General features: G+C 41.2%; 1 protein-coding gene across 1 annotated transcript in view; it reads right to left on the bottom strand.

Annotated features, from left to right (window-relative positions):
* The window catches only part of bnc2 (basonuclin zinc finger protein 2), a 165,624-nt gene extending 143,183 nt beyond the window's left edge, over nucleotides 1–22,441 (bottom strand). The window contains exon 1 of the mRNA XM_083928265.1: nucleotides 22,093–22,441. Coding sequence (XP_083784391.1) covers nucleotides 22,093–22,095 — 3 coding nt within the window. The 5' untranslated portion in view covers nucleotides 22,096–22,441. The remainder of the gene's footprint in view (nucleotides 1–22,092) is intronic.
* Between the last annotated feature and the right edge of the window lie 4,066 nt (nucleotides 22,442–26,507).

The raw sequence follows: 26,507 nt of genomic DNA, 5'->3' as shown, positions 1-26,507 counted from the left end.
GACAATATTCTCCCTTATTGCCTTCCTTTGAAAGTGCTCCCTCGGGTCATTGAGTGTAGCATGTTCTTGTGTGCCATTCGGCCTCTGATAAGTCCTCACCATATGTAGACAGGGGAGTATAAAACATGCCTGGACTAGAGGAAAGTCATTATGTGTCATTCTCCAAGCTAAAACTTTAAACTCTAAATGTCACATGTGCTTCATTTTACAGATTCTACTCCATTTTCCTATACGGAGTAAAACTTATGTATAACTGGAATGAAGTTTACAATTTTGGATTTAATAAAAAAAAACCTATTTAAAACATTTGTTACATTAAGCTAATAATCCCCTTCACAATTTATTTTGCACAATGTGGCCCAACCTCAGTTTATGAGCTGCAAATTGTGTTTTTGTGGATATGAAACTGCATGAGACAAGTGTTTCTCCTTAAAAACCGCTCTGGTGGGCTGTATTTGGTCATTAGTGTAATCAAGAGAATTCCTCGGGTTCACCAAAGAGAGTAAATGGCTCTTTTTACCACATGCAACATAAGATAAAATAACTTAGTGCACACTTTCTACAGTTGAAAAACAAGCAGGGGACTATCTGAGAATGGCTGTGCTTGTTGTGGCCGCACGCCAAGGGTAGGTATGCAGCCCAATGGACACCATCTGCAAGAACACATTTTTTTTTGTAAAAAAGCTAGCATTTCAAGTGTGTGCCTGCATGTGTGTCTGTGTGTACATGTGCAGAGTCGGAAACCAGGAGCAAATGCTTCACGCCAAATCGGGGGGACGAGGTGGGAGAGCAGGACATTCCTGCGAGATGACAAGCCATCACAGTCACACACCAGCACAGGAATGTTGGGAAAACAGACAGGGCGGGTGGGTGGGATGCAGGGTGGGAGGTGGGGGTGGGAGGATGAGTGAGCAATGGGGGAGAAAGACACAGGATGAAGAAAGAGTGTCACTTCATTACACCAGTAGTCATGGGTTTCCAAAAAGGAGCGGAGGAGCTGCTATAATTAGTTTGCGCTCACTGAAAAGAGAAAAAAGGGAAAAGGCAAAAAGATAGAGATACAGATAGAGGAAGAGGGAGAAGTGGAGGAGAGAAGGCTGACTTTTGCCCCCCATCCCCATCACTGCTCTTCCCGCCCCCTCAGCCCACCCCTGCTGGTGGTTAACTCCAATTTCTGTCATGCAACAGAAAAACCACTGGAGGGGTGAAAGAAAGAGGGGAAATGGATGAAAACAAATCTCTGCGTGTGCGTGTCTTTGTGTGTGTTTGTGTAGTGAATGTATAAAAATTAGAGGTGGGCTTGGCGTAACGACGACAAAAGGCCCTAAAATAGGCGGTAAGGAATGTGCCTGGTGGCAGCATTAGGATATATAGAGGGCCAGCAAAGAGTGAGAGGGAGAAGGAGTGTGAACACTAGTGAATATGCGCTCCAGATGTGTCGGCCTGTCACGCTGCAAGTAAACACCCTCGCTGATGGACAGCTCGGGACTGGATGGCCTCACCGTCTTCCCCCCGGGGAGAGTGCTGTGGAGGGAAGCAGGAGAGTGGAGGGAAGGTTTGGGGGGCAGGAGCAGTAGGAGGAGGAGTTGGGGGGAAGCGGTGGTTGAAGGAGGAGAGGAGAGGGCTCTGTGCTGAGGGACCCGGGCCAAGAGCAAGTCACCCTGAGGACCTGTGTAGCCTGGCAGGCTGGATACAGAATAGACAGAGAGAGACGGCAGAGAGAGGAAACGAGAGTAAGGGAGAAAGAGAAAAAAAAGGAGGGAAAGGGAGAAAAAAGTACATGGGAGAGAACGTGAGGGAGGGATAGCAAGGGAGGACTGGGCCTGATTGTTCCCCTCCTGTCCCTCCTCCATGTGGCCTCCAAGGGGGCTCCTGCAGCCTCAGCGAATTTCCGTCTGGCACAGACCTGCGAGCTCCTGGGAGCAAACTGAAATATGAACTGCAAGAAGGGGAGATGGGAGGTGGAGAGATGGGGAGAAAGGAAAGGAAAGAGAAGGAGAGACAGAGGCACCAAAAACCGAGAGACAGACAGGGATCTGAGACGAGAGAGGAGTTGTGGTGGTCCATCCCCTGATCTCCTTGCATAAGTATACATAATCTCTCCCATTTAGTCTCTGACAGATTTAAAGGGTGGGTTCACCCGATTACAAAAAAACATATATACACTTTCTCACTTGATAAAGTACATCTCTTGGCACTTGCAGCTATGCAGATGTGGTTATAAGACATGAGATTTTTGTTACTATCACAATACAATGGAGGTAAATGGAATTGAGAAAACTGACATTGGGAAAAATCAACCTAGTCGCCACAATAAAATATTGCCATTGTACATTCAGCAAACCACAGATACATTGAATCTTGACGTTCTGAAACGAAACATTACACTAGTAACATAGTGTCTGTGAAATGCTGGATAACACACTAACAGTAGCTTTAATAAGAGTCTTGCTTACAGTGGTCTACCGAGTCTTTGTCCATTATAGTGGCAGCAGTTATCTCAAAACTTGGGCAAATAAAACTGCTGTGATTGATAACAAGCTTTCTTTTGAGTCAAATACTGATGCTGTCTGTAATAAGGTCAGGCGGCATTTGTTCTCTCTACCAAAGATTAATTATTTTAAGGTGTGTATTGCTTTTATGACTATTTTATCAATGTTTCATTGAATCTATTCTTACTTACTTTCTAGCGGCTGGGTTTGGTTGCTTTCTTCAGAATTACAATAAAGTTGAAAACTATTTACCACCAGGGGTGAATGAGAAATGGATTTCTGTGATTTGAATTAGTGAGCCTTGCTCACACATGCGAGTGGAGAAAACAGCCACATGTTAAGATCCCACGTTCACCTTGAGCGGGTGTACCTCTCCCCTCACACTCTTATGAAACTTGTACCATGTAGTATTATTCCAACTGCTCTAGTGTTATTTTAGCTGCACCGGACAGGAGCGCTCCAGCGGAGTGTGTGTGTGTGTGTGAGAGAGAGAGAGAGAGAGAGAGAGATTGAGAGAGAGAGAGAGAGAGAGAGAGAGAGAGAGAGAGAGAGAGAGAGAGAGAGAGAGAGAGAGAGAGAGAGAGAGAGAGAGAGAGAGAGAGAGAGAGAGAGAGAGAGAGAGCGTATGATTGGATAACTACATATACTGCAGTCAGGTGACCATTGCTTGCCGAGAGGGCACTCCTCTAGTGCATGATGGGTCGCCAAACAGTCACCAAACCATGAGTATGTCAAGCATGGGGGGACAAAAGGGGAACAACTGCAACATAGGGGTTTGTCAAGAATTCATATTTTTGATTACAGAAAGCTAAACAGAAAGGTCCCCATGAATACCATAATCTCATGATCATTTATGACAAATTCATAATTTAATAGAGAGCAACACTTTGAAATTTGACAGCATTATGGGAAAGGAAAAATGATAAGAACCATGTCTGTAATCATATACTGCAACTGTGATATGGGACACATCTAATACACCTTTACCGAGGTGTTCCAAAACCACATTAGTTCATCTGCTAAATGCGGGGTGGGGGTGTTCGAGTATACCAGATGCATTTGAGTCCCGTCAAATGCAATGGAGCTGCTATCAGAAAGTAGTGCTGATGACACTACTGCATTAAGCAGCTGTCCACTCCCATGATCATTAGTGCGATATGGATGCAGTGGAGCAGTGAACAGGATGCCGGGATTGCTACAAAGACAGGTCTCCAGGGGGGAGAAGGCAGGGAGATGAGTCTAAACAACATCAAGTCACCACAACCTCAGAGACAGGGTCAAAACTTTTACACGCACAAACACACATAACGATTGAATTCCCCTAACATCTTTCTGTGATAATCAAATCTTATTTCACTCAGCATCAGCAAATTCTGGACCACATGACAGCATCATGGGAAAGTGGCCTTTTGGTAGACATCAGATTTTAAAAAAAGAAAAAAAGGGCCTACCTGTGCGAGAGGATAAAAAATGTTTTTGGACATATTTGTACAGTGCTTGACCTTCAAGTCTCTGAGTGGGCACTTCCCATAGCAACAGATAACTGACATTTTAGGGCTAGTGTTGCTATATGCGCTGTTAACATATATGCTACTGACAAAACTACGATTAAAGCTATCTGCCCCTTTACTTTCAACATTTGGGAGGAGCCAACGTATGGTTAAGTTGTATTCCACTAAGAAATTGGAAGCTAACAAGCTAGGCTGACTAGCTTCAACTAGAGCTTGCTAATGATCAGTTGTTGTTTTTTTGTAGCCTCGCATAGCTAGACTTATCTCCTACACTGGCTTATCATTCTGGGATAAGGGAAAAAAACGCTCTGACTTGTTTGTGTTTCTTTCTTCAAAACAATCACAGTCGTCTTGAGGTGCGGCAGATGTAGGGCCAGCGGATGTAGGGCAGCTTTATCCCAGCACTGTACATCCGGTGAGCCACACAACATGTGTCAGTTTTAATCACGTGATCGTAACACATGTCTGTTTTATTAGACATTGTGAAATGCAGTTTTAAACATGTCGTTAAGGCTGTGAAACAAAATGACTTACTAACCTTAGGCAACAAAAACATTTGGTTGGGGTTAAGCAACAGAAACACTTGGTTAGGGTAATGAAAAGATCATGGATTGGCTTAAAATGACTCACAGACGTAACTACATCATAGACATTTAAAAAATGTCACAGTTTACTTTTTACACGGTTTCACACAGGACACGAATACCGGGCTCCTGAGTGAAAGTCCTGTGTTAGGTCCCATGATACAGCCACTCGAGAAAACCGCTATACAACACAGGTAAATATGAGTCATTGTAAGCTGTTTGCACAGTTGACCCACACAAAATGACCTACGTCACATTTTTGGGTAAAGACCTTTTTTTTTTTTAGCGCTAGATAAAAGCATAGATTGAAAAAAACCCAAGAAAAAGCGACTTGTTTGCTTCTGTGCATTATTTCATATAAAATAACTACCAGTGTTGCAAAATTTTGCAAAACTTTTCAAAAAGTTAATTCTACCTTTTTTATTTTGTGAAACAGGAAAAATGCCAAATTTTACTTACTGTGTGCAGTTCTGATAAGACATGCTAATGTTACCCTGCTGATTAGCAAGGTTAGCCAAGGCAGCCTTGAAGACCAGACCTCCTCTGAAACCACGACCATGAAACATGAATTCCATGAAGCTTCAAAAAACACACAGGCCTCTGAAAATATCTGCACAGCAGATTAGGGGGTAAATATGCCATCTACTAAAGGTATTTAAAGCTTGAATGACTGTGTTGGCCTTTAGCATTTATCACATTCTAACTCAGAGATGTAACCTTGCTCTTTGGATTATCTGACCAATGAGGTGCAACTGCGCTCAGATAGAGTGTCTAATTAGCTTAATTATGAGTTTTAAGCGAGGGATTAACAGATAAAAATCAGAGGTGGGTGAAGATTACAACAGAGAAAAGCAGCTCTTCCATTTTTGTGAAAATGGCTGCCACTCGCAATGAGTTAAGACCTGAAGCTATGGTAAGAGATGATGAAAGGTAATTAAAAATAAAGCGAAGAAAAGGCAAAGCCAGAGGAAAAGATTTATCTATATATTCAAACTAGTATTTCATTTCAAATACCATATGGTTGGTATTATATATGCTACTGTCAATGAGGAGGGTCTGCTGTGTTTTCCCACTGTGAGAAGCTAAGTCACACAGGGGGTAATTATCTGTGACGTGGAGACAGACATGACTTCCTACCACACACACTCTCAAATACACACCCCGACATTTATGCACAACCATATAGTCCCTGGAGCAGAAATGTATGACTCCCACTATGGGTGAGTTTGTGTGTGTTTACTGAGCTATGGATGGGTTGCCCCTCAGAGCCATGGGTTGAGTGAATATTCTTAGCACGTTGGGACAGTCTACAACACAGTGCGTCCCTGTAGACCACTGCCCTGCCTGCCTGTACCCTCTGATTTGGACAGAGGGCAATCAAGCAGACCCAGTAAACAATACACAGCGAGGCCATGGAAAAACCACAGTAGCTCCTCAATGTATTCCTTTCTGATCACTAGGGACACCAGTGTTTGTCCAATCACTGTGGAGTCGGAGAGAGGCAATATGGAGGGACTATTAAAATGATCAAGGATGCTGGTTAATGGTCGGTGGAAGATAGGCAGCGGAAGATGACATGCTGTACAGTGCTTTCATAGAGCTTCCTGGGGAACAGCCATTAGAGTGATGGCCCATAGGAAAGATATATATAGTGGTGTGTCAATGGCTGCTTTTCAAAAGGCATTTTCTTGTTTATTTTATCCTAGGAATGCCTCTAGAGATCTCAGTTCATTCTGAGCCAAGAGGCGAGAGCAGAGGGGGTGTCTGAGGCCCTTCATGTGGCTGTCGTTAGGGAAACTCCCTAACTCTTTTAGGACATCACACAGTGAACCTGTTGGTACAAATGATGAGAGAGAAACTCCAAATACTTAGAGCTACACACAAATACAAACAACTTATGCAATATTGCCTAAGCTTAACAGACAATGTTTTGACATGGATATTCAAGGTTTGCCAAAAAACATATATCCTCTGTGACAAATCTGCCTGATGTCTTCATCAGACACTTAACTTTCCTTACATACTGTAGGAGCTAAAGAACCAATAAAAAAAGAAGGTATGTACAAGTGAAAAACAAAACAGCTTGTCTGTCAGTGCTCTAAAACAACCCATGTGACTTTAACAACCGTATTGGCTTTTATTTCCTTTTTGTACATTAATGTTACGTTAGAGCAGCTAATGAGTGACAGGAAAGAGGGGAGAGAGTGGGATGATATGCAACAAAGGGCAGCAGGTCCAGGGCCGCTGCTAAGGACTGAGCCTATAAAGGCTGCACACTCTACCCAGTGAGCTAGAGGTGTGCAAAAAAAATGCAACTTTTTGGCCCAGACTCAGGCGTTGCCACTAATTCTTTAATGTGGGTTTTGTGTGTCTGGGCCTTTAAGGGTGGTGGTGGCCAGGGGAATCAATCTTCCTTACCACTGACATGGCCATGGCCCTTAATCGACAAATGCTCTAATCGCAGCATCACAGATAGATGAACATGGCTCATGAATTGGTAACAATGATTAGCCGCAGACAAACCCCAGATTGTTGTTGTACTGGTGTCAGGTGGTTCTTCAGTAAAACTTTCCTGAATGAATAAAAGTTACATAAACTGTATTGACAACTCATCAATACTGTGATTTTTAATCCAGGAAAAAACAATACATCCTTTTAAAAAAAAAGACACATATAGATCAATGATATTAAGTCTAATTGTATTTTGCCTATAAAAACTATACAGAGGGACATAATTAGCCTAACTTGGACATTTTCTCTTTTTCTGGTTTTTGCTTTGCTTCAAGCAATTCAAAATCTACACAGCTTTTTTCTTTTCCTAACCACTGAGCAGGAGAAGAAAATCTATCCTTTTCTATTGTTCCACTCTATAAGGCTAGCTGTGGTAATGACTAAATAGAGACTGTTTGGGTCTGAGTGTCATCTCCAGACAGAAGTAGAGGAAAGAGTGTTCCTCTCACATTACCTAGTGCTACATTGGCAAATGATTAGGCTGCTGAAAACATCTCATCATCAGTATTTATGAGGGAGTGCGCCAGCCGGAGTAATGACAGCTTTACTCAAAAGTGGCACTCTCTCTCTTCCCCTCTTTCTCTGTGTGCACACACACTCTCTCCCCTCCCACTCTCTCTGTCTTACACCCTGTTTATCTGTATGCCTACAGGAGAGAAATAAATCATATAGATATAGATAGATTCAGATACTGTAAAGGTTACTTTACTGTAGTACATTAATGCATTATTCTCTCCCTCTCTTACCTGACCCTCCTTGCACGTTGAGTCACTTTTAAAGAGACCTTTTATTTCCTGATGTGTGTTTCAGAGCCTGCCTGTGTGTGCATACATGTGTGCTACCATCCCTTATGTTTGTCTTTGTGAGAGTTTGAGATTTAAAGATCAAGGACATTTTTGCCAGACTTCATTCTTTGAGGATTCTTTTTGTCGTTGTTAAAACTTGAGTTTATTTTTTTATTTTTTAGGGTTTAGAAAGATGATTATATCAAGGTTAAAGCAGAAATGTCAGCTTAAAAAAGCTACCTGTTAATCAAGGTCAATAGAAATTCCTGCACTCCTGGATTTAAGACTATGACTAAAATGATTTTTTTATCCATACAAAATTGTCATGACATAAATACAGTAGTATTTGATCAGCTACACTGACATTCAAACTGAACACTTAGAAGCAAGCGAAAGTTGGCATCACATATATATACCACTGTTTTGGGAAAAGTTAATTTTATTCTCCATCCACACCAGCATTTTTACATATATCTAAAAAAAATTGGGGGTTGTGATAAACTTAATACGAACAGAGAGGAAAGTTAAATTAAATGGACACAGTGTGGACATGAATTACCATCCTCCTCAAGATCAGTCAACATGTCAACTTCTTTGTTGGAGGTTTTAGTTTTAACTTGGTGAACTTGTTGAAAAATCTGGTTTCGTCACAGATATCTCTGCACTAATCATTTTTTTCATCTAGACTCAACCCGAGAGACTGAGGAGATTTCTTATTAGTTTGGATCTTGTTGCCTGAGGGGCCAGAAAGCGATGAGATATTTGACCAAACGCAGAAACCCAATAAGGGGCCATCGATTAGGAGGGCTGAGCACCATATTGGACACACAGGTGGCTACGAAGAAATTAAAAAGCTGCAACAAATAAATGGAAGAAATCAAAACTGGGGCACCTTAAATCTCTTTGTCTCCCCGCCACAAGTTGAGCGTCTGTTTGTTTATGTTTTGGATCCCCCGGTTGGAGGGTGTGTTGGCTGCTCTAAGAGGAAGTCAAAGTCGTAAACTGTGACCATGAAAGACTCAACACAAGATGCGTTCAGTGTGCTCCTGACTAAAATTGGTGATTGACGCCCATGGGTGATCTTCAGAATATGGACCTTTCAACTTTTTCATTTACAGCTGTGATGTCTCTTTTGAGATAATGCTACTATATATTTCTCTCTTATAGTATTAAGGCTTTGATATCTACAGTGTTTTTATAGTTTGAAGGAGGCTACCTCAGACATGCTTGAGTGTACATTTTCAAATTAGAATCAGTATTATTTGTATAACTTGTGTACTTATGTAGTCAAAATTGCAAATGCCAACCAAATGGAATTGGGTTTGGTTCGGACACAAAAATGCTTTCAAAAATCACTTAAGTTGGTCACCCATGAAAGAAAGCCAACTGATGTTAGCTAGACCCTGCCAATGACACATTATTTTGAATCCTGCTGCTTCTCTTTGCAAGACACAATCCTATGCCCTGACCAGTGGGCTATCCTGACCCTATCGACTGGAGGTAAATGCCTAATCTCAACCATCTGCCTCACCACTCAGCTGCTACACAGGTTGGGTCTTGCCAAGAAAAGCGGTGGGATTCATGATAACTTGCCAATGACTCAGCATTGACTTAACTGAAAAATGCTGTCTAGTTGGAATCGATATGAATGTTAGCAAGCTAGGCTAGTTAGCAAGCTATACTAGTTAACCTTGCTTGTGAGCTTCCACTTTCCAAGAACTTTCCGGGTGGAATACTACCTAATGTTAGGCTCATAAGCCTGTTAAAGGATCTATAACGGTCTGCAACCAATGCTATGTGGGAATCTTGAAAAAAAGGACAGCATATAATACCGGCTCTAAAATGCCCACCCAGTGGCTTGAGGCTTAAATGCAAACACATCCAAAATTTTTGAAAAGGCTATTTTTGAAAAAAGTTTGACTAAAGAACAAAACAAAACTATCAAGTACTAGACATTGATGTTGACTACATTTAGTACGTAATGTGTGCAAAGACTATTATTATAAAGTAGCGGAGAGCATAGACAACTTCACAGCTACCTCTGACAAAGTGGCAAAGCCTTCTCAATATTTTCTATATTTAACTTCGACAAGAGGGAATGAGCATGTTTGTATTGTAAATACTAAGAGTGCAGGGGCTATAATATGAATTGGCTGCAACTTGATACATGTGACTAGGGGGCAAATGGATCTAATGGTAGTCTTAATGCTGGCCTTGAATAATGAGGCCTTTGTCTAATAAAACTGGAAAGCCTCCAAATACCTATAGGGACTTCAGCTAGTTAGAGCAATAACAGTCTATCAAAAGAGAAAGCAAAGTGATTACTTAGAGGGTAATAAATACAAGGTCCATGCTGGGGAGGGACTGGGGGCTAGAGTGTGTGTGTGTGTGTGTGTGTGTGTGTGTGTGTGTGTGTGTGTGTGTGTGTGTGTGTGTGTGTGTGTGTGTGTGTGTGTGTGTGTGTGTGTGTGTGTGTGTGTGTGTGTGTGTGAGAGAGAGAGAGAGAGAGAGAGAGAGAGAGAGAGAGAGAGAGAGAGAGAAATAGAGAAAGGAAAATCTTAGTGGATAACCTGAACTCTACATCTTTTTTTTTAATCAAATGCTGCAGCAGAAATCTTGTCCAAGAGAAGACATGTCCAACAAGCATCCTTATGCTTCGCAAAAGCAAGCTGGGGGGGGCTCAGGTAGGTAACTATGAATACATTTGAAGGTGCCAAATCATTCAAGCTGAAGGCCTACTTAACCTCGTAAATCTTTCAACTACTACATCAAGATAGCTTCCATTGAGATAAAAAGGTGGGAAAAAAATTAAAATACACATGCACTTGGACCATGAGGACCTTGATTATTGTACAGGTGACAAGTAAGAAAAAAGGATAAAATAGAATTATAAGTCCTTAACAGACAGAGATTTTTCTTTCTCCAGAATACTTTGAAAAGTACTTCACACTGCACTTTGTAATTACTTTGTAAAATAGTTTAAAATTCAGCTGAAATATGCTACAAGAAAGGACCACCAAACAAAGAACAAAATCAAAGCCACTGTGTGCATTCTATGGTGGCCAAGGGCAAACACTACTTGTGAAGGAACATGGAGTTCATGGAGAGGAAATATTGTCCCTTTTTCAAAATGACAAAATAGTTCATGTTTGAATGTCAAGATTGTTGTGAATTTTAGAAGAACAGTTTGAAAACCAATCTGGTATGCTTTGATTGCTTAAACATACAAAGCAAATGGGTAACCCTGATTTTAAAGCTCTCACACATTTGCACACATACAGAGACATGCACACACACACATGAAAAAAGAAAAGAAAAAAAAGGTTTTTACTGTCTAACCCATTCCCAGCATGTCTTAAATGGCAAAGTAATGCTGAGCTGAAGGAATGGCTTTAGGGCCAGAGAATTGGACACAATAATGCCACCATCAATTACAGCCCTGAGAGAGCAAAGAGAGAGTCCAATCAGAGAATTAGAGAGATGTGGGGCAGACAGGTGGATCGACAGCCTCAAGGCAGAGGGAGAGGGTGGAAAAGGGGATGACAGAGGAGAGACAGACTGCTGGTCACCGCTCTAACTAAGTGACGGGATGAGGATAATAAAGAGTCAGTCACACAGAGCGAGTGGTGGCCTCAGAGGGACGGGGGGGTTCCGGAGCAGAGGGGTGACAGAAGTGAGAGATGGACTTCATCAAGACTGCAGCCTGATGGCCAGGGATCAGACTGTTGCTCTGTTTCTAGCGCTCTTCAGTCTTCAGGGCAGGGAAAGTGCGTGTGTGTATTCATGTGTGTGCACTGACTCAATCACCAATGACTGGTGAGCGATTCATTGCCCCCCTACCAGAGTGACCAATGCCTTTCCACTCCAGGCTTTGATCCATTTCAGCTAATGTATTAGTGGAGGAGCATCACTGTCTGCTGACTGGGCTGGACTGACCAAAACACAGCTTTAGTGAGGTTCAATGGACTGCACTGGGCTTTCCTGAGAGTTACCAGAGAAGCAGCACAGCCTTCATCAAAGCAGATCCAAAGGCGTTTCTTCGCCGTGTTCAGATTACACATACGAGTTTTAACCATGAACCTGCACAGGCCGCTGCATTTTACGTAAAGTTTAGTTTGGGTTGATTTAATAAAATTCATCCAAACCTGTGCCTCGAAGTAAAGGCGGTGCAGAGATAATTTGCAGATTGAAAGTCTTGAGATTGAAGATATTATCAGGAAATCTGAATCAGGCTAAATAAAGTGCACTATAAACCAGATGATTTTTTATTATTCTAACCTTGTCTCCAGAAATAATGACAGCAACAGCAAATACATTTTGAAGGAAATGTATAAAGCCGCCTGTTTCGCAGGATAATGCTGTAATGTTGTTAATGAAAAAACATCGGGCAAGTTGCAAAAATGTTGATACTGAAGACATTAGCCAAAATACCTGATCTTGGACTTCATTATTCACTTGTAGTTGCCATTATATATTGTTATTAAACTTTTTTAATGGAAATGTTAGGCTCTGGCAGCACTTGGTTAAGGTTAGGGAAAGATAGATCATTTTGGTTTAAATTAGAAAAAGTACAAAGCGTCTAGAAGCATTACACACTTGCTTGTAGAAATATTTGTTCCGTCTCTCAAAGGACTGATTATCCGTGGCAGTGGTGGTTTATGGTGGTGATGATGATTTATAATGTCTGAAATGCATAAAGAAGCTATTGATTGTATTTGGTATATTGATATAGAGGGAATAGTGAATGACTTATTCGATTTTATGGTTTCTCAGAAATTATTCTGACTTCCTCTGTTGGCCCTCTAAACATGTACATACCATAATGGCTGTTTACACTTTAGAATGAATCAAAGGAGAAAATTATTTTTGATCATCACTTTGGAGCTTAGCAGATAACAGGAGTCATAAAAGAGGATCCTCTTCATGTGACTCTGTGCAAGTAGAAGGAGAATGGGGCTAGAGAGAAAGTCTGTCTCTGTCCTTCCTTCCTCAGGGACCTAGCTGTGTCTCCTGGCTGCCCATTAAAGACAGAATTCCTCCACAAACGGTTTGTGTTGTCAGTCTCACTCCTCCAGGGTGCTGCTTTCCACAGCACAAGACTGTCACACGAGGCCTGTCCTCTCCTCTCAGTCTCTCTCTTTTCTGTCGTGCCTAACATTCACTTCCTTGTTCTGCCTGAGACCTGTCTACTATCAACATGTGGCACATGTCCTTGACAAGTCTAGAGGATCCTTCACCATATGAGTTATGTGGCGGTGCCAACCATGCTCCCCATTTTCCTCTCTTTTCCCCCTTTCTTCCTCATCCTGCCTCTGCTCTTACACTCTCCCTCTCTTAATATTGAGTTGCCGGGGTAAAAGGGGGCCAGAGGAATCTAATAACTGTGACAGTGGGGCTTTTCTGGCATTGTTCCTGAAGCTGTGCAGACACACACAGGGCTGTCTGCTGGCTCTAATGAAAGGTTAAATGAATAGGACAAAGTGACAGGAGGTACAATAAAGAAACAAGAAGGAGGAGAGAATGTGTGTCCATGTCTCTGTGTGTGAGTGTCTCGAGGCCAGCCTCCTTAGCTCAAGGAACAACGAGGACAGCCCCTCCACAGCACCACAATATTCTAAACAGATTGGTCTGGGATACGGTTTGTGTGTGTGTGTGTGTGTGTGTGTGTGTGTGTGTGTGTGTGTGTGTGTGTGTGTTTGTGTGTGTGAGTGTGTGTGTGTGTGTGTGTGTGTGTGTGTGTGTGTGAGTGTGTGTGTGTTTGCGTCATGTATGTTTGTGAGACTGACTCACCAGACACTGATGCTAAAGAGGAATTCCAGCATGGGGTTCTTTGATAAATGTTAAGGTCACTGGCAGAGGGTAGGGGTGGAGGCTGGATGGAGTGGGGCGGGAGGGAGATCGAGTGCAGTTGGGAAGGAGGCAGAGGGAGTGACGAGGGGGGACGCATGTCTCGTCTTGTGCCTCTCTCTGCCTGTGCCTTGGTGGAATGTGGAGTCACATGAAAGAGGCCCTCTTTCTCTCTCCCTCTCTCTGAGACTCGTCTCTTGTGTCCGTCTCAAAAGCGCCACTGTCCCCCTCCTGACACACTACCTGTCAGCAGATTTCCCCATAGCTCCAAAAAACACACTGCCAAAGATGCATGTGAAAACACACAGACAATCATATGCACACAGGCATACCCACACATACAGATGTGCACTTCACACAGTTTAGTTTCCCTCAAACAGGAAAAGTGAACTAAGGCCCAAACAAACACACCAAATCCCATCATCCTTAGCCTGCTTAATTACTATGATTATCACCGTAAATAGCAACTTTGTCACCAACAATCACAGGGTAGGACTTCTACAATGTCATCCAGGTTTGTGGTGATGTATTGCATGACACAGATGCTGCATAATCAATTTAAACTACACATCCCTTGGAGATTGTGAGGTAGATTAAGACACTCATAGAAAGTTAAAGATGTAAATGTCACAGTCAGGTTTAATATGTGGCCTCAGATTGAAGGAGGAGGTTTCTATAAGAGTGCATCAAATTAGTGCTGTAGAATGAATTATTATGTGTTACTGCTAAAACTAAAGAGTCTCTGTTAAAACACAGCCCCTTTCACACAGAGATTCCACAACAGCGCTGCAATGATGGTACACGCAACACAGACCCATATTCATTGATATAAAACCAGCTCGTGCATTACTACTGTGTGGCGTTCCGCCCTTCCAACGGTCCCGTTCACACAGACATTACATACAGCGCTGTTGCAGCTCTATGACTACCTCCACTGCTGGCTCAGAGGCGCAACAGATCTGTCTCCCTACCTTTCACACAGACGGCGGGGCGTAATAAAGTGAGAACAGCTCCGCAATGAACAGGCTGTGTGAAAGGGGTTCATGAGGTCAAGGACCCGCTGCAAACAATTTGAATGTAGATTCTCACCTTGAGTGGTTGGTAGCAGGTGTGTTGGGATCATAGGTAGCTGCATAGCTTCTACTGTATTGTAAAAAGTGAGAAACCATGTATTTTTTTAATTATAAAGCAGGTCGAAGTGCTACATAAATACTGCGAAAGTATCAAAACACTCAATCCACAGAGAAATGCACACAACCCATATTCAGAAACTGTCTTAAACGGGCCACAGAGACGCCAAGAGCGCAGATGCGGAAAACCTGAAACACTAACACATTAAAGCATGTAAACATGTTCTAGTAGAAACCTAAAACACAAGTATGAACCTGAAAATTTGCATAATATGGGACCTTTAAAGGCTGACATCTCTGAATGAGCGAGTGCATTACGTTTGCTGATGTTTTGTTTTTTTATCTAACAGCAAGACAGCATGATTTGTCAGTGCCTTCCAAAACTGTGACAAATCCTTATTGAAAAATAAATGTTTTATGATGTGATAACAGTATTGTTAAAGGAGCTGTACTTGAAATACTGAAGACGAGTGGGCTGGGATTGTTTCCAAACAGCTATCAAACACCATTCCCCAACTCGTCAAATACTGATGTTTTGCACGGCCTCATATGACACACAAGGCACTCAAACACATATGCATGTGTGGCTTCACTGGCTATCAAAACAAATAGGAGGAGTGACTTTATTCTTGGCTCAGGCCATTTCTTCACTATACCTTTGCATAGCAAATATTTGTTTGCTGCTATATTAATGTTCTGAATGTCGAGGAAAGCCCCTTTAACATTTAGGCACAAACACAGCTTGGTAGGGAAAGAGTGTGTTTTGGTTCAAAATGAAGACTTAGTTAAGGTAAATAAATATTGTAGTTTGGGTGGAGAGTAGTACCTCATTAATGGAAAGGGACCTTCATTGTCAGGAAACGATTGGGATCTTGGTAAAATTAAAGTTGGTAGGAAATGGGGTGAGAACGGCAGGCTCCCATGGCAATGGACCACATTTTGTGGACACATCCATCGACCATGACCTCCTCCATATGTAGATCTATATAAAAACACATCTTTGCTTCTGACAGACAAGAGTCATAATTCCTATGGCCATTAGAGGGATTTGTCCCAAGGACAGTCTCTTTGTTATATGCACACATTCTGCTGGGAACATGAAAACACAATGTAATCCAATGCACACACAATGCACTCGCATCCATATCCATAGTCTAAGATATAATTCAAGCAAGGATAAAAAAAGTGCATAAACACATTGGTTGATTGAGGTTAGACTACACACTCAGCCCACAAGGTTAAAAGAGTGCCTGAATAATTATCAATGTATTCAGATAAGAGTCATTATCAGATAAAACTTGGTGAAAGTAAGGTGTTGAAAAAACAAGGTGATAACTGCTTTCTCTTGATCCAACAGATACATTATTATACAGCTTTGTTTAATACTCAATTCTGATTGGTCAATAATAGAACCAATAGAATAACAGACCTTTGTTATGGACACAGTTCTGATCTTGGACTTTGAGTGAATGATTGATTTCTTAAGTAATAAGCGGGATATCCTAGAGCGAGCTGTGTTTCTAGACCCTGAGGCCAAGCATCGCCCAGTTGGGGTTCAATCTGCAATAATGACTTGCTCACTCTACATTATTCCTTACTTGATACACAAATATCGCCAGCGCTTTACTCAGCCTGTGAGCACAGCTGTATTGATTAAAAGGGAGCATATCTGTTCGTCATATGTGCATGAGATGGACACCTTAAAAATGCAGCTCGAGAGCCTACTGTGTAGCCAAGTAAGAACATTACATACAGTTACATACAAAAAACATATAGCTTATACATTAAATCAAAAAAATGACTTCTGTTTTTCATTATAGTATAGCCTTGTTTGGCCTGGAGAAGAACAAACTAAATATTTGTTTAATTGACACATCTTTAAGATTAAACACTAACAACGTATATTTGACCTTTTACGGTGCTTGAATTTATTACACGATGATCATGTATCTGGAATAATAGTTTTCTGATCACTCCCTATAATGCAGTAAAACATTTTTAAAAACAGTAAAATTGTATAACCTACTGTAGAAATTTCCTCCATGAACATTTTGCAGAATAACTCAAATCTCTCTTAGGTCATTTGTGTTGAATTTCTGCTCTGAAAATGCCGTCACTGGACAGTTTCACTTAATTTTTACCAATCCCCACATTGGAAAACAACTTTTGTCTTTGTGGAAGTCAAATAGGATCATCAACTAAGTACACAATGTCATATTATATATGTATGACGGAGAGTGCAGCCAGAACTCAAATCTTACTCCAAGATTTGAAGCCTCTGAAGTGATACTGAAATTATTGATAGAGTACCAACTGCAGAAGAAGGAATAAGGCAAGGCAATGCAAACTGATCCTGAGTGGTCATACAAACTACTAAAACCAGGCCAACAACAAAACCCCCAGCCAATGCTGCTTTTCTGAGGTGAAGGGGCACCTCTGGTACTCAGAGGTCACAAGTGAAAGAACAAGAAAGTGTCTCCCTTCTTATCTATGTCAGTGTTAGTGGAAGACAGATGGACAGAGGTACAAACCAGATCTGTAGTCCTAAAAGCAGCCTGCTTATTCTCAGGCACATGTCATTGCCTAACATTTACCTGGTACGCAGACCAGGGCAGGAAAAGGATTGCGTCAGAAAATACAGCCACACTTGATCGGAGTCAATCCTCTCACTTGTCACGACAGCCATATCTGCAACAAGTACTGAGGTCAGAGGGTTGCTGATCTTATCCTGATTGGAATAACACTATATGTGATGTATCATTAAAGTATCATTAGAGTATTTTGATGTACTGCGAAAGAAGCCTGAAGAAGAAAATGTCTGGAATGAAGTGCAAAGTTTACTTTTTTTGGGACAGTACGTAAACGTTTTAAATGAGAGAAATCGGGATTGAAAACCCGAGGAATAATTTCAAAGGCCACTCAGGTAAAAATAACATTGTCAGGCACAGTTACTAGTAAAGAAGTAGACACTCAGGGCAATAATTCCAAAGTCAACATGCTACGTCTCAGACCTCAGGAATTTTTCATGAGCCACCACTTATCTTGTCATATCAAATATCTTCCACCAGCCTTTTTGGAGGGAAGAGAAAAGACACCTTTAGGGCAAATTATTCTCTTTTAATCAAATCACTCTGTATGGCCCGAGGAGATCTTTCCACTCACTGAGGCATAGGCCTCCAATGCGACCCCCCCCCCCCTTGAAAAAAGAAGCACACAATCATACAAACATATGACATATCCAGTATGTATTGAAAGAGCAGCAGTTAAGCGTCTTTTTATCTGAAAGTAAGAAATGAGACTCAACAGGAAAATAAAAAATACAAGAAGAAAGCAAGGAACAAAGTGGTGTCTGGAGTTTCCATCACAAGTGAAATCCCAGATTTTCTCACTCACTGTTCATGGAACAAAATCGAACAACTTCATTTTGGAGTGCAGTCAGTGCAGAAGGGAGCTATAAAATATAAATTATACCACATAACCCTATACCTCCCAACTGAGCCATTTGGTTACAACTATACTCCTGTTCGTAACACAAGTCCAGCTTCTCTGGTATTTCTATACCGTCGACATGAATTATATTCTAGCCCTGCTGAAGAACGTATGGATTACAAGTGAAATGTAATTTCCCTACCGATCGGACAGTTGCCACCCAGTGACACTGAAGTGTTTATTTTACACAGTTGCCGGTAATTAGTTCTGGACAGAATCAATTAAGGCCACCCCAAATTACAGCTGAAAATATAAGAATCATGACCGCGTCTGGGAAGACAGAAGAATGCAGCAGAGGGTGTATTTCTAAAGGCTGAGTTGTGCAAAATGTGTTCTATCATTTCTCACTTTGAACAAATAAAGACTGAGGGAGTGTGTGGCTTCTGCACACACTGGGTGTGTTCATGTACCAAGACCAAAGTTTTCCTGATTCCTTCCTTAAGGAATATGATAGTGTTTGGATTAGCATGAGAAATGAAGCCCATTGAAAAAAAAAAAGACACCAAGATGTAACACGTGTAAGTACAAGTATCATTTTACAGTTTAAACAGTTTGTAGCACTGCGCCTGATTTTAATCTGATTAACTTGCCATTTCCAATAGTTATCTATATTCACACTACAAAGACAGTAGATTAAAGCTGTTAGAGATATCAGTCTGTGTGAAGACTAAACACATCTTAAATACTCATGTCATAACAGCTGTTAATCCTTTTCATTACCTGTTCTACTTATGCTGCTATTTCTTTTTCTTTTTTAAACTTTAAAATCACAGGAACACAGACCAAATTTCATCATGTATTCTGAAGAAACTGGAGAGCTTTCATGGGTGTAAGTGTGTGAAGATTTAGTTTCTCACTTTGTGTGCTGAGGTACAAAAAATACAATTATGTCAACTATATGTGTATTGTCTTAAATCAAGTATGCCTCACACTGCGCTCTTTATTAAATTAGGACTCCTGCCATCCAATTTGTTTGAACATTTCACAGCGTCTCTGTTTAGTCGCTGAAACCTGCAGCTTTGGTTACAGTGTCTTGTTCAGAAGATTTTCATCTCAAGTCACCACTAGGTATATGACCCCATTCCCCCTTTCATAATATTACCTTTTCTGTCACTGCCAAGACACACTATCAGTCACTCGAGAGATTATTGGGGCTGAGGACAGATGGAGAGGCGCAGAGCCGTATCGGTGAAGCAATGACCCACTCCTGGATAAATAAAAACTGCAAGAATGTTGCTTTGATGTTGCTCAGGCTGAATACCTGTACCGGAAAGTTTATACTTCCCTTCATCTAAAATGATTTCTGTTTATTTGTTTTTTCTTCCTGCTCTGCACATATTTCCTGTCAACCATGCATCACTGAGGTGAACCTCTTGACATTCGACTGTAGCCTCGTCATGACTAAAATTGCTCCGAAAATTGGGTCTGAACATGAAGGTCAAGTAGTGATTATAACCCCAAATGAATCATATAAAATATGGAAATTAACAACACAATTTAAAATAAATAAGAGCAGAAGATATATGAACGCACCCATCAAATGGGTTATCAACAGATCCTTTATACACTTAGGACAGATTCTTTTCAAATAACGAGGCAGGGAGTGAGAAAGTAAGAAAAGCAGGGGAAATTGAGAGGATGGAGTGGAGGGTGAAGAGGAGGAAAGACTTCTCGATGTGAGCAGTAATCAGAGGAAGCCAGCAGGGGGGACAGGGAGGGTTGGAGGGGTCAGAGTGGAGCACCACTAAGCAGCCTTTCTCTTCATTAGCAGCCTCTCTAAGGGGGGCGTCACAGGCCTACCTGTCCAGCAGATTATTGAACCGACTAACCAGTGGCTCCCACCCCAGACACACACACACTCCCACACACTCTCCCCTCTCTGATTCCCACAGACCCAGAGGAATCACGACCTAGCTGCAACATCGCTGACAACTTTAACTTTTTCTTTAACCTCACGTAGCAGCACAATAGGATGAATCTACTCAGTGCATAAATAGGACATTTACCTCTGCATTTTCTCCATTTTTTTTATGTGGAGTTTTGTCAAACCTTTCTTTTGTTGCTGTCTTTTATGTATTTTACTGCCGCAACACACCAGCACTTATTCTTTGCCAATAACTCTGAGAATGTAATAAGTGTATAATTTTCTGACGCACAAGAGAGAGAAACAGAAACGCACATACACAAAAGGGATTACTGACATTTTAGCTTGTGTGACATGTGCAGAAAGGAAATTTGAATGGCACACATCCCTGACTGGTCTGGAAGGGAGAAAGCAGCATGGAGATAAAACTAATGAAATGACACTTCAGGAATGTAAATTGGCATTTTTCAGTGTAGTAGCAGCAGTACCAGCGAAGGCTCATGAAACATCCCTGACACACACTCACCACCAGGCCAAAACAGTGTGCTAGACATTAATCTCGCACACATCTCACTGATGAAAGTGTGTAGATACTTTTGTGGTGCTTTTAAGTGGGGTTATTCATCTCAATCTCCCTCTTTCACTGTTTCTCTTTTTTAGCCCTTTCCGCCTGTCTCTGTCTCCTGAAGCGTTCAGATATGTCCTCGCTGAAATGTCTTACACTGACATGAAATGTCTCTGTGTACTCCTGCGTGTGTTTCACTGTCACAGGTTGGCCAAGGGCTCCTCGAGTTTGTCTTTAGAGAAACCCTAGCATGAGGACATTGAAGAAAAAGTGTTTAGAAAAAGAATCTGTCAGATTACAGTGTTGATCATCTCCAGTGCAGCTAAATCTTTTTTCGCATTAACATCTAACACAGACCAACTTGTCTGTTTTTGAATAAGAACCGTTCTGATAAAGACTTCCAAGAAAAGATCAAATATTAAATATCAACCGAAACAAGACTGAAACAAGACTTTCAAGAAATCAATAGAAATGTTGCAGAAAAAATAATATGCACTACAAGGATGAATTCTGCTGAAAGCCGAAGCAGGATTTTCAGCAGAGGGATTTTAGGCCTGGAAAATAACTTGAGAAATGTTGCTGCCAGCTATGAAATAAAGTCTGCTCACATTTATTTAAGTAAACACACATCATACATTTTTATCAGCCCTGTTTAAATGTGTTTGAAGACAATACATTTCATTGAGTTATAGCATTCAGTGGTTTGAATGCATATGTAAATGTGAAGGCCCAAATCTACAGGTATGGCATAAAGTGGCATACCATATAAATATCATGTCAATTAAACAAATATTTACACTGAAACGTGTTTTAACGATTTGCACCTTAACGTCTCATGAAGGGTTTTAATACGTGTATGGGGAGCAGAGGACACTTTCAATGCGTGACGAAAACTATACAACTCCATTAAGTAAAAGTAACATATAGTGAACTTATTTCGGTTCTGACAGATTCTAGTTCTCTGTTTCTGATTATGGCCTTAATATGCTCACAAATGTTACAGTGATTTCTATTGATTTTGTAAGACAAAGAGGGAAGAGAAGGGGAGGAAAGTGGTCAAAAGCAGAAGAAATTATTTTTCTTTTAAAAGCAGGCATATAAACAAATCCAGCGTATGAGTCATTTAAATGAGAAGCAAACGGGGGGAATAAAGTGCTCATAAAGACTTGATTAACTTTGTATCTGCTCTGATGCGTGCATATGACAAACCAGCACAGAATGTAAATATAAAAATGACCAATGCCATAATTTATTCTTGTGGTGTTTCATCTCAATAACTTAAGTCATCACGAGCAGAAAAAAAATCATATTTACCATTGCTGCATGTTGTATTTGACAGACCCCGGGGCTCCTGGCACTTTTCAAACTTGGCGTCCTCAAAAAAGTCTGATTTCGCCCTCAAGTGGGGAACTTTCTCCTCTTCAATGCTGCACGCTGTCTGAGTTGATTCACGGTCGGTGTTCCTTTCACAGTCGTATCTTGGCCGTCTATGACAGTTTTTAGGATAGGCTAAAACACTGCAAAACTGTCTTTTTCTTATCCCGAGAATCACTGTGTCCGGGCTTCTTCGCTGAGAGAAACGCGCGTCAAGACGTGAGGAAACGCGTCTGTCTCACGGAGAGTAACGCACGACCGCGACACGCTGTCCCGCTCTTCTTTTCCCAAACCGTAAACTGAAGAAGTCAAGGAGACAGTGTGGATCGCTGACAACCAGAAGCTCTGTTGTAACTGCTTGTCCTACCTTGAGAAAAACACACAAAAAACGCCTTCCTACACTCCCCCGATGAGTTCCTTCTGCAGAGTCAGCGCAGTGCGCCGAGGAGAGCTGTGGCCGGTCCGGGTTGGAGAGAAGGTGGCTGCTGTGAATTCAGACCAGTGTTTTACACGCCGTGTGTGACTGTAACCCGAGTGACTGAGGGTCCAGAGAGTTTCTGTGCCAGATGAGCTGATTTACGATGTTTAGTCAGGAGGAAGAGTCACATCTTTGTGCGACAAAAATCCTCAGCTCCAAGATAAGGCATCGGCGGATTTACAGCGCGTGAAAACACAGCAATGATTCTGTGATATTCCCCCTGTGTCTATTTAGTTCAGATGTATTTTTGTCAAAATAATCTGTGTGTAATGTAAGAAAATCTGGCAAATGCAGCCAAACAGGAAATAAATAAATAACCTACAAATGTTTTTGAATTTCCTGACATCTCATAAACTCTAACTTTGGGGGGGGCTGCAAGCTGCATTTCATTAAAGCCAACTTTCACTTTTTTCACTTTCTCTGCCCTCGCGGGTACGGTACACGCACGTCTCGTGCGCGTGTTCCAAGCAGATTGAAATAGTTTATGGTTTCTCTGTGTACTGCAGGGATGTGACACTGATGATTTCCTAAGCTGTGTCCCGCGTATCCCTCAGAAGTGGGCGCGCTCATTAAAGTTTCATTTTGCACTTGTTTTTATGCGGATTTACTCAACATTTGACTGAGACATCTCAAGAGTGAAGAGTTGAAGGAGCGGGGGGCGTGTGTGTGTGTGTGTGTTTGAGGGTAGAGTGGAGCAGAAAGAGAGACATACAGCGCTCTTCAGAGTGACTGCCTGCCTCAGCCTGGCTCCTCCACTGGGGTGAGAGAGGCAGCAGAATCCCAGTCAAGCGTCTGGAAGCCCCACTTGCATGTTTGGTCAAGGGGTAAATAATAGATCAGGGATTAGACTTGTGTAGAATTCATTCCAGGGTAACAAGCTACTGAGGTCCCAAGATATGCATATTCATTCCTTGGCCAAGGCCGTGGGAGAGTGAGGACCATATGCCAGTTTGTCAGATGGCTTACATTGCTAATTAAACAAGATATTGCATACTTATGTGAGCAACAAAACAAAAAGACTTTAAAGGATTGTCCAGGAAAAAAATAGGTGTTTGAATCTTTGAGACTGCAAATGCTTTGAAGCTGCTTTAATTTCACTCAGGAAGTGTTTTCTATTCAGCAGTGTTGATTAACTATATAGACACCGGGAGCTGTGGATGAGTAATATGACATAAACTTCACATCAAAGCAAAACATGACCTTTTTTTTTCCTTTGCAGAAAGAAAGTTTACAAATAATCAGATGTAAAATCTCTGTTATGAAGAACACAAGATGTGCGATAGCATCGTTATGATAGTGGGTGTGTGGATAGCCCTTCTGTATTTCCAGCTTCAAGCTGTTTCTTTAGTCCATAATTGTTAGAGCAATTGTGCTTCTGTAGTGCTGGGTGTGCTGCGTGAGCAGGGTCAATCATCCCGTTAGCTTACAGTATTGCTGTTGATGCAAAAAGCTTGTTTAGAATTGTAATATTCTGACTAATAAAGATCTAAGCTCAGGCACAGGGTAGTGTTTGTTAGAGCCTTTCTCCTACAAATTATATTTACACTAGTTTGCAGTAGAAAATACATGTAGAAAGTATTTCATTAGTTTTTTCCTACAACATCCACTCTTCCAATAAACTATCCGTAACTAAAGCATGGTTTATGTTTTCTGTTGTTATGTTGAAGTTATCTGTTAAAGTACATTTGGTTATGATTAGGGAATGATCCAGGTTTTGATTGAACAAAAGTCTACACAAAGTTGAAGCATGAAACACAATAACTTTGTTAAAATTTAACCAAAACCATGATCTTTACCTAACCTTAACCAAAATGTTGTGATTTATGTCCCATGTCATCTTGGATGTTGTGTTTTTGCCCTTTATCGCAAATCAAATCAAGGAAAGTCGCACTTCCTACACTCAGAAAAACTTCACTACTGAACATAATCCAGGCAAACAAATAAATAATAATAGCAGCATATACTGTAAATGTAATATCTGGGATACAGTCTTGTAGGTGTCTGTTTGGTAACCCAACGGGGAATAGGAAGGGTGATTTACACAAAGATGGCAATGAAAATGTCTAACTGGAGAGACAACGAGATTCGGGAACTTCTGTCAGAAAGGACTGACACAGAAATCATCAGACAAATTCAAAGAGCAGCAAGAGACTGTTGTTTGTGACCAAATTAAGAACCTGCTTCGGCGGCGTGCTGATTTGATCAGATTTGATCAGCTCTGCCTAGTTTGGTAAATTGATCGGAGTTTGTGAGCCTAGAAAGATGTGTTGGAAGGACAACCTTAGTTACGTTCGGTAACGCACCTCTGTCAGTCATTGTCCTAAACCTGCATCGCGTTAGTTGTGATTGGTTTGCCCAGGGCTTGTCCGGCTGGAAATCTGTTTGAACAGGAGAGGGACCAGACGTATGTGCCAGAGCAAATGAAACATGAGCTCTGCAAATTTGTCTGGATCCCAGGCTTCACAGAGTCACACCTACGTATAGTAGGCCAGTATAGGAATATGGCACAACAAATCGTAACTAGGTTTTGGTTAATTTAACAAACATCCATGAAGAAAATCCTTGAATTCAACTTTTAAATTAAGTGTAACATGCAACTACGTACAGTAATTGTAATTGTAATGCTGTGTGATTGATGTTGTGACTGTGAAAGTGATATTTGTGTTCATGTTCAAATTTTTACTAAGTGCTGTGTAACATGCCAGAAAGGTAAGAATTGCTTTAAAGTAACAAGGAATAGCAGCACAAAAAGATATGGTTGAGGTCATTTACATATTTTGGTCAGGATGCTTCTCAGCCACTTTATCAATTGTTCATCTTGCTGCTGACAGAACAGATTCCATTTCAGTCTGGTTTCTTCTGTTCTCCATGCTAAATGACAGTGTATGTGATGGGCTGCTCTCGCTATCTTCCTGTCTAGACAGGGAGTTAAAAAACATTACCTCCATCACATAGTTTGTCCACCAGAGCGCACCGCCAAGTTTTTTAAAAAAAAAGTACATATTGTGGTCCTAAGTCTTTAAAAAAAATGAACAAATATAACATAAACAAACGAATAAAAATGTTGGTGTTAATATTAGTACCAGCTTTAAAAAATCAAGTATGAGATGTGTTCTACTGTGTACCAGCCTGGCATTTAAATACAACCCAATGAAGTTGGGACATTGCGTTAAACGTAAATAAAAACAGAATAAAATGATTTGTAAATTATTTTCAATTGAATGCACTACAAAGATATGACTGTTAAGCCTTATTGTTTTTTTGTTTTTTTCAAATATTCACTCAGTTTGAATTTGATGCCTGCAATATGTTCCAAAAAGCTGGGTCGGGGGAAACAAAAGACTGGGAAAGTTGAGGAATCACGATTGGGTATAAATCATGACACTGTCCCAGCTTAATGTGAACTGGGGTTGTAGACATTGACATTTAATGTATGCTGTACAAGTAACCAGTTAAGGCAGCTTAATACAGAAAGAGAGTACATTTTTATTTGTCCCTGTGACAGCACCCCGCTGTCCACTAATTATCTAGAGAGGACCACTGATAATGAGCTATTGAACCTGCTACTGAAGTGTTCTACCTCCTGGGAAGGCCATCAGTTTAGCAGCGTACTCGCAGATCCATCAAATCCACAGAGGTCCTCCTGTTCATTAAGTTCCAGTCACTACCAAAACATAGTGCATACTCAATGATGGCAGTGTCGGCAGCTGGAATCGGGCTGGTATATTTCACCCAAATTCTGGGAAGTCATTTATTCTGGACTTAACCCAGACTTCTTTCTATTGGCATGCCGAGTTTCGGGCGATGCAAACCCAGGTCATTTTGGCTACCTGGGTAGGTCCAGAAAGGTCAGCTTAACCATCCCAGAGAACAGTTG

The sequence above is a fragment of the Echiichthys vipera genome (genome assembly GCF_963691815.1).
Source record: "Echiichthys vipera genome assembly, chromosome: 2".
Lineage (NCBI taxonomy): Eukaryota > Metazoa > Chordata > Actinopteri > Perciformes > Trachinidae > Echiichthys > Echiichthys vipera.
This window is presented reverse-complemented; position numbering and strand designations above follow the sequence as displayed.